The 12,951-nt window shown below is 39.6% G+C and overlaps 1 protein-coding gene across 2 annotated transcripts in view; it reads left to right on the plus strand.

Annotated features, from left to right (window-relative positions):
* trim9 (tripartite motif containing 9) overlaps window positions 1-11,426 on the plus strand; it is a 42,605-nt gene extending 31,179 nt beyond the window's left edge. The window contains exons 6-11 of one of the 2 annotated variants that reach the window (XM_044166726.1): window positions 166-311; window positions 3,530-3,668; window positions 6,232-6,270; window positions 7,909-8,212; window positions 8,746-8,908; window positions 9,425-11,426. In XM_044166726.1, the coding sequence (XP_044022661.1) occupies window positions 166-311; window positions 3,530-3,668; window positions 6,232-6,270; window positions 7,909-8,212; window positions 8,746-8,908; window positions 9,425-9,502 (869 nt within the window). In that variant the 3' untranslated portion in view covers window positions 9,503-11,426. The remainder of the gene's footprint in view (window positions 1-165; window positions 312-3,529; window positions 3,669-6,231; window positions 6,271-7,908; window positions 8,213-8,745; window positions 8,909-9,424) is intronic. The other variant, XM_044166727.1, reaches the window with a different exon arrangement.
* The last annotated feature ends 1,525 nt before the right edge of the window (window positions 11,427-12,951 follow it).

Below are 12,951 nucleotides of genomic sequence, written 5' to 3' on the forward strand. Positions count from 1 at the left end.
AATTGAATTTATAAATGATAAATATTGAACAGGTCTTCATGTACAGCACAGTCATATCCAGTTTGGGAGTGTGTGTGTGTGTGTGTGTGTGTGTGTTTGTGCACGTGCGGGCATCTTTTCATATCTCAGTGGGCTGTAATCTGGCCTGGTTTTTCCCTTCCTCAGTCCCAGCTGCTCCCATGCTCCAGCTGGAGGAATGCTGCACTCAGAACAACAGCGCCACGTTGTCATGGAAACAGCCACCGCTCTCCACCATCGCCGTGGACGGATACATCCTGGAGCTCGACGATGGAAACGGGGGGCCATTCAGGGTAGGTTTCCCTCTGCAGGTACTCTTTTGTCTCTACTCGTTAAGATTTATCTCTTGACTTTATTAGAAGACAAACATTACTTTTACTTGTAAAACCCTGACAGGGGAATCTTTGTTGGGTTTACATTTAGATTAAAAGAGAGAAAGTGAAAAACAGGACCAGTTAGAGTAATAATTCACCTTTACAGAACACTACCCGCCCTCTCTCTCAACAAAGACTCCTTTATTTGGTGCCAGGGAGGGCACCAGCTCACCCAGGTCAATGTGTGACATACTGCACAGCTCTGAGTGATATCAGGTCATGTGACACACTGTAGTGAGGCATTGAATGACATGCCGTAAGGAGAAAGGGTCTATAATGCAGCTGTCAGCTGGGATGATCCCACAGGAAGTGTGATCTGGGATCAAAGCAGTATTCATACCCTCTCAGCAGTTCACCATGTAATCCATCCACCTAAGACCCTCCCCAGTTCTCTATACATTGAGGCTTCTACTTTGTTATAATGGCAACTTAAACCTCCTGAACAATAGCCTCGGCACAGATGGCAGCAGATATCTGCGTGCGACCTCTAAACCTGTAGAGAGCAAGTTCCTCCATACAGTAGACCTGTTGACTCTCATAACAATCAATCTGGGAGATCTTTCCACTTTCTAAAAGTGATGTTAAACTTTGGGATGAAGCTCCCTGCCAAGTATTTGTTGCTCCCCTCCTCTATGAGTGGGAAACAAATTAGTCCTGTTACTTATTTTTTACCGACTTTACAGACTCAGTACACAGAGGAAAAGAAGAAAATAATGTTTACTTCTGGAGAGAAAAGAGACATATTGTCAGAAACTAGTTTGCTCCTTTGTTTATGTGCTATGACTGTTGTTTTGAGATAATGTTTCTCCATGTGATGTGATGAGTAAATTAAGTGCTAAAAGTGCTGTTCCACATTTCCCACTCTTGGAGGACAAGACCAACTAACAAAATTTCAATCAAAAATCAACAATATTATAACATGTCCAGGAACCTACACAACCCAGACTTTTATAAAACAGTGTATCCACAGGTCTTGAAAAGTCTTAAAAACCACTGAATTTAGTTTCCTCAAAAAATTGCCTTAGTCTTAAATATTCCCTCTTGGCAGTAATGTTAGTTATAAAATGTTTTTGTATCTGATTGCGGGCTGTCGTGAGACATAACATATTTATAAACTTATAAACTAAAAGTTTATTGGATTGTGCTGCAGGAGGCTGTTCAATCATTTTTTGTCGAGTTTCAGTCAGAACCATCAGACCTGTAGCAAACACTGTCACTACTGCTAGCTACAGTAGCTAGGAAGCTCACCGTCTCATAATGGGCAAGAGTCAAAAACTTACATGAACTTAAATTAATTATTTTTTACTTGGTTAATCCACTTATCTTTTATCCAGGTCCAGGTCACGTTAATATAATTAATTATATCATTAGGAATTATTGTTATATACTGCTGGGAAGTACTGAAAAAATGTGATATAATAACTAATTCTAGGTCATATCTTCCCTACTGGGTTTCCATCATACTTTCATTCTTTGGCTGAAAAAGGTATTAAACTGCATTCTATGTGGTATTAAAAAGCTCTTAAAAAGTCTTAAATTTAACCCTGCAGAAACCCTGTAAAAGTTTATCATTGCTTTAAAGGAATGGAACACCACAAAATGTAAATGTAACCATTATTTACTCACTTGCTTGTCAGTCAAAACCCCATTAAACCTTTTGACGTACAGGCAGAAAGCCCGAACAGTATTAAACCACATAAATATTTTTTTCATAAAAATGTCCTAATACCTGGATAGTACCACTCACATACCAAATGATGGCATTTCTAAGTAGGCTATTTTATTCTGGGGGAAAAATCAAATGCTTAGTTAATATGTAGTGACAATTCCATAAGCCTCTAAACAAAGTAAGCAAAAACAGCCTAAGGTTTTAACACAACAAAATCCCAATTTAGCCCCCATATTTCAATCTCAGCTTTCTCACAGCCTTTTTATAGCTCCTAAAGAAGCACAACATGTCCAACAGATTCTTCTAAACAGCTGGTGCAGCATAATTAAAGTGGTTTGGTTTAATTTGGTTTTAATGCTCTATTCGCACACACACCCAACAGTAGTAACCAGAGCCGTTCACTCAAAGACCCCAAAACATGAGATAATATTAGCCCGTTAATATGCCCCCGTATACCACGGGCCATAAAGTTGGCTGTTTTGTATAACTGTCTTATTGACCTTTACACTTACACACTTACACATACTCAACTTCAGTGGTTTGTGAGGAGGCTGCAATTGGACAACAGTTGCTCACACTCTTCTAGACTCAGAGCATCAGTTAAACACTCCCTGTGTAATGTGAATGGTCCAGCAGCTGTTTGTAGAGGCATCCTGTGTTTTAATTTAGAAAAAGAAAAGCAGCCACTGACCTTAAGTTGGTTTGCTCTCCTCTCTAAAACCAGCTGATCGTCTTTCCTGTGTTCTGTAATTGTCTGTTTGTATGAGCCTTCATCCTTCTGTTGTAATTACAACTGTTCCATAAGAAGGTGATCATTTACATCCAATCTGCCAACAGATTCACCAACTGCATCCTCTTGACTGCTAATTGGTAGGCAGTCGATGCCAAATTGTATTACAGCTTGGAGACATTTTGCCGGAGTTTTTGCTGTTAGATTTACAGCAGAATTATATGTAGAGCATCTCAGAGCACATTTTGCATTTTATATAATATTTTTTGTGTTTGTTTACTGTTTTACTAAAGTTCTTTTGTGTGTTTTGAATGTCAAAGTGATGTTTTAGTGTGTACAATCTGCCATCCAGTCTGTGCATCTCTTTTAACTTGAACTCAAATCATTTTATGTCCTACCTGTGTACCTACACTGACAAACAACTATTTGCCAAATTGCAAAGGAAGTTTTCTCTTTCTCTTCTTCTTTCTCTGACTCATTGAGGCTCGCCAACGCAGCGCCTCGCTGAGATTGGCGAGTTTTGTCCCCATGTCTATTTATACTCCGGTGTGGGCTGCCTCGCCCATGCTCAGTTGTACAAACTCACACTCTCACTTATTACGCTCACCACCAAATCCAAAGGGGACGCTCCTTCTGAAGCAGAGGGTTAAAAAAGCAGGACTCTCTGTCTGTTCTATGTCACAATTACGCACTTGATATATCTGCCAGCTTAACAGGAAGCCCTGTGTGTCTTTACAGGAAGTGTACGTGGGGACAGAGACCATCTGCACAGTGGACGGGCTCCACTTCAACAGCACATACAAGTCCAGAGTGAAGGCCTTCAATGCCAGTGGAGTGGGCCAGTACAGCAAGACACTGATCATGCAGACCTCTGAGAGTACGTTAAGCATCATCTCCTCCTCCTACTACTTATATGACTGTATAGCTTTAAGGAAAAATACGCTCTCAAAACAGAATTCATTCATTTATACCTCTGATCTCGGATCGTCCAGTCAGTATTTGGAATAAAGTTGTCAAGTTAGAATCCAGAGAGAGCCAAGACTCAAGTCTGTGTTGCCAATAAAATAGACTTATTAGTGCTTCTCCACTGGCAGTACTGAACTTAGCCAGCTTCATATATTTGTAATTAAGGGAAGCAAACTTTGTCAACAGTATACAGCAATCGTCAAAGCAGTAGGTCTGAAGTAGAGCTTGGCCGATATATTTGCCGTTACCAGCTTATTGCAGATATATTGGTATCAGTGTAAATGTCAGCCAATAACAAGAAATTTCAGTACAGAAATAGCAAACTAGGTTTGAAGTAATTTAGCAACCGTGTCACCATTACATAGTTTGTCCACCAGAGAGCACCGACAAGTTGATTTTTACACTGTAAAATGTCACAATTGGTGACATTTTCCAGTCAGCTTAGCTGTTTATATTATGTGTTTATGTTAAAGAAATACTATTGGCCAATATATCATTATAATTTTTTAAACTCCTAAATATCAATATCAGTATTAGCATAAAAAATCCAGTACAGTGGAGCTATATTCTGAGTGCTGGCAGGAATGCAAAAGTATCCCAACAGACCAGAACAGACAGGCGAAACAGGAAGACTGGCTGCTGAGGCAGAATGCACAATAGCCAATTTGACAGGGAACTGAGTGAAAGATGCCGGTACTGTGTATATATACTGGGGGAGCTAATCAGGGGAATACGGGGCAGGTGTGTAAGCAGGTGAATATCAGGTGACTGTTGAAAAGTGGGAAGAGCAAACTGACAACAGCCAGAATAATGCAAGTGATATTAAGAACTGGTTGTAGCCATGACAAAGGGAGGAAATTAAAGAGACAAGATAAATACAAGACAGTGTATTCAAACAAGGACACACAGTGTACAAACCACAAAATATAAAGTTATAAGATCAAGAAAAATACAGAGAAAACAAGCAAGTTTTTAGATGCTATTTAAAATGATTTGGCTTCTCTCAGATCCAGTTCCAAAACTAAGCAGAAGGACATCACTAAATAGACATCTCTACTGTTATTTTTCAGCACTTTTGCTTCTCCAAATGCCTGCCACATGTTTGTTACTTTATCCCTGTGTTTCCCAGGTGTATTTGCGCATTCATTTCTACTTAATTTCTATTTTCTACCATTGTGTTATAACACTCTTTTTACTCTTTGGTGGTATTATTGTGCAAAAATAAGTTTGACACACATTTTTTGCATGATCAGATCTTCAAAAAGTTTCTCAGTTACATTTCTATTGATATTATGTTTGTTTTATGCTATAATGAACCATGACACACAAACACAATCTGACTGGCCCTGATGTTGTGCTCTAGCAAACAGCTGGTGGGTTTGTTGTCACAGGTCTAGTAATAGTATAGTTAAGTCGTTATTGTCACTTCATGAGATCACAGACTAGAGTCTCGGCTCAGTTTCCTTCTTTTTCTTGGGCATTTGCTGTTCATTAAAAGCAAATAAATCTGGACTGAACTCACAAAGATCTTAAGAATAATAAATTGTTGCTGCCAAACTAAAACCTTGCATCTTAAGAAAGACAACTTCTATGAAATATAGGGGGGAAAGAGAATTATTTAGCCACTTCCTTGGCAATATTGTTCTTATTTCAGAATGAAAACCATGCATTTTGATTTTTTAAGTATGAGTTTTAAAGGGATTTCAAGGACCTGAGGGCCATTAAACGTCCTCATCCTCTTTTATCTTTCATGTAACACAAAAATAATAACAGTTAAAGCCCACAAAATGTCAGTTGCAAGGTTTTAACCCAAAAGCAGGAGCAGGATGGGAATTCTGTTTTGAGGGTGTGTTTGAGCTTTTAAACCAGGTACATACAGTAGCAGCTGGTTCGTGTATAATCCACCCACATGCTTGCTTTCCCATTAGTTAAATGCTGCTCTGCATAGATGGGGAAGCTTGTCATCCATCAGTGAACCTGAAAGGCCCAGACATCCTCCCTACCTGACAGAGAGCATTCAGCACCTGTTGGGGGCTGTACAAAGTGATCTAACCACTCAGACGTTTTCAGTGTTTTTACCAGAGATCTGACATCTTTCAACCGACTGTGCTTTGATTTTGTCAGTTTTATTTCACCCATGGAAAGACGGAAAAGCGTGAATTTCTCCATCAGAACGGTCTTTCTCTTTGTTTTCATGCTTGTTCTTTTCAAGTCTCCTCTGATTTGTTTCTAGGAACTCTTTGGTTTTGTTTTGGGATCTCCTCTGTGGTCTTTTGGCCACTGAGTTGAACCAGCTTCCCTGATCAAACCTGCTTTTTGCCCTTTCCTCCACCTCCCCCGACCCCTCTACACTGTCTGCTTCACTGCTTCGCTACGTTCTCTTCCTCCTCCTCCTCCTCCTCCTCCTCCCCCTTTTCTTTCTCCCTTTTTCCTCTCTTCCTCTACCCCCCACCCCCCTTCATTTCACATTTCAGCGGGACTCCCCCCATGCGATATTCAATCTATAGGCACAGGTATGGACGGCTCTGATTGCTGACTATTTCCACTCTAATCCCCTCCTGGCCATTTCCTGTTTCATCAGTGTGGTCTTCACTCTCCAACCGGCAGGTGGGCAGTTTGCTGCTCTGTGGGCTGCACTTATTAAGCTTTCAATACAGGCTTCTAATAAATGTCTTTGCTTTATTTCTTTTGGGAAATAAAGCTATGTAATGAAACTTGACTGCACACAGTGACACCAATGAAAGCCATGGACAAGCAAGTCCAGTGGAGCCCATATAAAGCGCAAACGTCCATCTGTTAAACTCCCACATTTCTCTGTATAGAGTATAGTATAGAGCTGTGTTAATATATTTTCAACCCTGAGTCAAACAGTTTGAAAAAAAATATTAGCATTTGATTTAGCCTGCTTGCAGTCTAATGTGTTGCAATAGCTCACAGGAAGTTAAAGGGTCAGTTCACCCAAATTACAAAAAAAAACAAGACGGTGTAGTCCCTCATTCGTCCAGGAGTGTTCTATCGTAGAAAAGGTTTCAGTCGTAGTCATCTGGACACTGTTTTCAGAATCAAGACGTTTCGGCTCCCATTCTCAATTGAGAATGACTTCCGGATGGGAAAACAGTGTCCAGATGACTACGACTGAAACCTTTTCTACGATACAAAAAAAAACAACAACCCCTAGGGAGATCAATCCATACAGATGGTTGTGGTTTTATTTTCTTAGGTTTTAAATCTTCACCACCAACCCAATAAAATGAAAGCAAATAGAATTTTGCTTGAAAATTAAAGCAGTATTAAATGTTTTGTTTTGTGCCACTTGGGGGCAACATTTACATATTATTATCTTTATAAAGTTTATATGCCGAACAATTAGCAAAGAGTTGTATATTTATATATTCACTAGATACAGAACAACATTATCATTTATTTAGGGTTGTGTTTCTGTCCACCTGGTGAATGTATGTCCAATATCAGCCATCAGTGATGCAGAATTTGCACAGTTGTCATAGAGAATCTGTCATGACAACTGAGCAAACGCCACTCCACTGATGAAGTGCATAAGATGCAGCTCAAAGCTCCAGAAACAGCTAGTAAGCTTGAAACTAAGTTTTGTTTTTTGTCACGAGTCAAGAACACACCCACAATGTTTTTCTTTGCCTATTTTGAGTGAACTGAGTCTTTATGATGAGAGAGAAAGAAATGATGAAAAATGTATTTTAATGTCAATTTAGTAGATTTTTTTCTGATCAACAATTTCCTTCACTTTAGCTAAATTTAGCTGAATCTAGATGTCATAAACCCAAACCATCTGGTGTTCCAAGCAGGTGAAAACAAACGGCAATTATTATTTGCAGACTGTATGACACAGGTATGAAATTATTAAGATGATTAGGATTAAGTTATAAATTAAGTTATAGAATATGATAAGAATTATTAATCATGCGTAATAGTGATAGTGAATCTTCTTCTCATCTTCTTTCATATAATTATTATTCCTTTCATTAAGTATTTACAGTGTAACTTCACCTCATCTAACCTCCAGCTTCTAGATTCATGTCACCTTTGTAAAGTCATGATCAATGTGTCATGTCTTGCACTCAGTGATATAATTGATGCCGAACAGTGTGTGCTACTATTCCCGTGTATGTGCGCAGTTGCTTGGTTCACCTTTGACCCAGCCTCCGCTCACCCGGACATCATCCTCTCCAACGACAACCTGACGGTGACGTGCAACAGCTACGACGACAGGGTGGTCATGGGTAACTCTGCTTTCTCCCGCGGCGTTCATTACTGGGAAATGACCATTGATCGCTATGACAACCACCCGGACCCGGCCTTCGGGATCGCTCGGGGTGATGTCTTGAAGGATGTGATGCTGGGGAAGGACGACAAGGCCTGGGCCATGTATGTGGACAACAACCGCTCCTGGTTCATGCACAACAACTCGCACACCAACAGGTAAGGGATCAAAATAATGTGTGCGCGTGATTGTCCAGTACTAATGCAGATGTAGACCAAAAATGGAAAATGAAAGCGTTTAGAGGCGCCTTTTATCATTTTGAGATGTGTTTGGAAAAGTCACACTAACACACACACAGTGGTGGACTCAGATATTTTATTAAAGTAAAAATACCAATACAACAATTTCAAAATACTCAATCACAAATAAAAGCCCTGCATTCAAAAATGTTTTATATGTAAAATCTTCATCTGAAAAGTAGGGACTAAAGCTGTAGGGGAGTAAAAAGTACAATATTTGCCTCTGAAATGTAGTGAAGTAGAAGTATAAAGTAGTAGAAAATTAGTAGTAAGTACAAGAACCTTAAAATTGTACATAAGTACAGTACTTGTAAAGTAAATGTGCTTAGTTACTTTTTACCCCTGTACAGTAACAGGATGGGAGGACAGATATTCTGCAGGATGTTACTGACAGAAGAACCTATTTTACATGAATATCTCTTCAGTTAATTTCTCTCTGTGTGACCGTGCAGGACGGACGGTGGCATCGGTAAAGGATCTACAATAGGAGTGCTGCTGGACTTCACACGCAGGATCCTTATCTTCCTCATCAATGATGAGCAGCAGGGTCCAGTGGCTTTTGAAGGCTTGGAGGGCGTCTATTACCCCGCTATCAGCATCAACCGAAATGTCCAGGTACAGAATGATATTGTTTATATGAACTGGGGCCAGAGTCACATTTAATTTACAGTAACTGGTGAAGATGCAAGCTTTTAAAACAACTCCAGGGGCCGCTGTTTTATAGCTTACCCTGGCTCCTCACACTAAAGATTTACCCTCCTTGAGCAGTGCTGAAGGCATAAACAGAGGTTTTTACTTGTAGATGAATAAAGTATCACATGAGTACAATTATTATTCATTAAAACTGCTTTTCCAAGTTTTACAAATATGGGCTCAAAGGATTAAACCTGGAAAGAGGAAGCTTCAAAGACTCAACAACAGTTAGTAGCTTTGAATTTATTATTGCTCTCAGCCAGTTTTCTAATTTTTAACGCTGTCTCTCTGTGATGAAAGCAAAGTGCCTCCGAGACAAAACACTTCAGTCACTGAGGAAATAGTTCAACAGCTCCACCTGCAGGCAGAAAATAAATCAAACATCTTTGCTGTAATTTATTAACCCATATATTTGTATGTAAATGTGTTTTTCTTCAGGTTACACTGCATACTGGACTACCCATCCCTGATTTCTACACCCCCGGGGAGGCAGATCCTACTGGCTCTGTGTGCTAAAGACTCACCGCCACTAACATCAGTTGGGGAAAACCTCTCCAGGATTTCCCAGGGTTCATCCTGCCAGTCAATAACTATGATCTCACCCTCACCCTCCCCTCCTCACCTCCTCTTGTCCCTCTGACCGACTTACCCCATGACGTATCCATCCATCGCTGAGCCATGCCTTTATTATGCCTAAACCTTGGACACATGGTCAATCTGCAGGACACACTCAAAATGTACAGTCCTTTGCAGTCTGTACCTTGTATTTTGACGTGATACAGATAATTGAAGACGGTGAAATTCTGTTGAAAAATAACCGTGATCTCTAGGTGTTGGACTTGGAATTATGTGCAGTGATCATAATATGTGCTTATAGGAACAGTTTGTCATTTTAGAAAATACGCTTATTTGCTTTCTTGCCAAGAGAAAACTGATACCTCTCTCATGTCTGTACGCTAAATATGAAGCCACCATTAGCAGTCTGTTAGCTTAGCTTAGCATAAAGCCTGGAAACATGGGGAAACAGCGAGCCTGGCTCTGACCAAAGTCTATGTCCAAAAACAGAAATTTAAAAATGACATGGTTTCACAGGCACAAAAAATAGTCACAAAACTGTGGATTTTGTTACCTTTGGACAGAGCTAGGCTAGCTATTTACCCATTTTTTCAGTCATTTAAATATGCTAAGCTAACCGCCTGCTGGCTGTAGCTTCATATTTAGCATACGGCCATTAAAGTGGTCTCGGGCTTCTAATCTAACTTTCTGCAACAAAGCAAATAAGCATATTTCCTAAAATATTGAACAATTTGTTTTAAAGGTAGGAGGTTGTTTTGTAAATGAGTTGACTTAGAAAAAGTAGCTCCCATCATACCATCAGCATACAGTCCAGTATATCTTATTCTTTATTCTTATCCTTCTTACTTAAAAAACACACATTAAGAAACACAATATTGTGTCTTTTTCTGCCATCAGTCATGAACATCCTTACACATTTAAAACAACAGGGGGAGCATGAGAGGTGGTCTTTTGTGTGTTTGTGCAAATATGTGTGAGGGGGGTGGATGGGCTGAGACTGGTCAGCAGCTGCAATGATCCCTGGATGAGAGCAATAGTCCGACTCTCAGCCGCGTCACTGTCGTATCCTCGTCCGTGTACATGAGACGCTTTTCTTAGTGGCTTAGCTCATGTGAACCTTCTGTATCGTCTGTAAAAAAAATTAAAAATAATAATACAGCTTCGGCATATAAAATGCTACTGGAAGCGAGGCCTTCATGCAGCCTTTCCCTGCGGTGCAGCTCTCAAAACAGGAGGGACGGCTTTTGGTTTAATGTATCATAAAAGCAGGCGATTCTGTGCATTGATGAGTGTTGAAAATGGATTAAAGATGATGACTGTGAAGCTGTTTGAATAAGGTGCTACAGCAGCTCGCTTAATTCTGGCTTTTTTACTGTAGGTGACTGAATCCTGGTAGTTTTGTAATATTGTTATTGAAATGATCTATTGCAGAGAGGTGTATAGCTAAATAAGTTATTGATGTTCAGAGTTTTTCAATGATTTCATCATTGTTCCTTTAATTTGATGTATAGTTATTACAGAAAGAAAGAAACTGAATCTTTTTGTCGCTTTAAAAATGTAGTTTTGAGTTTGTTCTAGAACTGAAGAGGCTTTTCAGTAAACATAAGAGCCAGTTTATGTACTACTAAAGCAACAGGAAAGGTGATGATGCACTGGGATGTTCTTGTGGCGTGGCATTTGGGCAACAGCCTCCTCAACAGGCAACAACGTGAGACAGAATTTGTTTTAAGACTAAGCCACATTAGCAGCTCTGTGATGCTGTACTTAGGTACAGCAGTGCTTTGAGCTCAATGCTAGCATGCTAACAATGACAATGCTAACATGCTCATGTTTAGCAGGTACAATGTTTACCATGTTCACCATCGTAGTTTAGCGTGTTAGCATGCTAACATTTGCTAATTAGCACTATACACAAGTGCAGCTGAGGCTGATGGGAATGTCATTAGTTTTGCAGGTGATTGGTCATAAACCAAAGTATTTGACTAATGGAAATTATGAACTGATGATGGAGCTAGAGAAAGAATGAGGTAATTTTTATTACAATTCATCATGATGAGAACGTGTGTGTACCAAATTTCATGGCAATCCATTCAACAGACATGTCACTAAAAATCAAAAATGTCAAACTCATGGTGGCGCTAGAGGAAAAGTCAGACGATCACTAAATTCATCGTCTGGGAACCATAAATGCCTGTACAAAATGTCTTAGCAATCCCTCCAATAGTTGAGATATGTCAGTTTGGACCAAAGTGGTCGACCAACTGACTGACATGGCCATCCCATGCCACTAGCATGGCTAAATAATGTTTCCTTGCAGCAGTAATCAAAATCAGAGAGGTCAGTTTGAGGAAACTGTTGCCCTTCATGTTCCCTGTGCATTGTCGCCCTGAGACATACAGTACATGTCTAGCATTCACAAAAGGTGCTATCCTGTGTTTGAGCTTCATGGGTGTGCCTTTTCCCCTCTTCAATACCCAAAAGATTTATGAAACTTTGCTACAAACCAGATTCATTGCTTCAGCAGAGTCAATTGTAACATCTGTGATGCTTGACTTCACCTGCTGCTACATATTTTTTCTATCGGCAAAAGGGCAAACTCAACAATAATCATGTCTGTTATGGATATAATAACCACAGTATTGAAGGGAATATTACAGTCAGGTATGGCAAGGTGTCTTTCTTAACTTTCTAAATCCTCTTTGATTTTATTTCTTTTCTCTTCCCCTGGGGTAATACTGATTGTAAATCATCTGGGACTGATATAATGGCTTCACACAGTAAACTCTATAATTTTCAGTATGATAAACTAAACCAGACTACTGCAAGTTGCACAGCCTTTGCTGGAAGGCTGCATTCAAGCTTTGATTTATGCAACATTTAATTGCTGTTTTTTTAAGTTAAGCCTTTTGTCCAGCTGTAATTATAATACTACAGTACAAAAGCATCTCATTCAGCAGTGGGTCACTGAGCACCGAGAGCTTCCTTTGACTCATACAGAGACAAGTGCAGCCATTATCAAAGCATTACACAACCTCAGATTCCAGGACAAATAAACAAAATGGCGCTAAATCAGAAACTGTTCAGAAACAGAAACAGTTCATTAAAGGGATTTTCCGTTTGTCCAGTTGGAGATGACACACACGTCTGTTGCTTTTCAACACAAATGACCTTCTCATGGAACATTTTCTGTGTGAATATGTGAAGTTATATCAACTTCTTTGATTGAAAAATAACATAAATGTGTGTTTCTATACTGCACACATGAGGGTGCTGACATTAAGTGTGTGATTGTAACATTTATTATTTCTAAACCAGCTAAATACACTTTAATGATATTAAACTAGACCCGGGAATGAATTAAAGTCTGTCATCGTTGAATTAAAGTAGAG

This window comes from Siniperca chuatsi, linkage group LG15, assembly GCF_020085105.1.
Source record: "Siniperca chuatsi isolate FFG_IHB_CAS linkage group LG15, ASM2008510v1, whole genome shotgun sequence".
In the NCBI taxonomy this organism is placed as follows: domain Eukaryota; kingdom Metazoa; phylum Chordata; class Actinopteri; order Centrarchiformes; family Sinipercidae; genus Siniperca; species Siniperca chuatsi.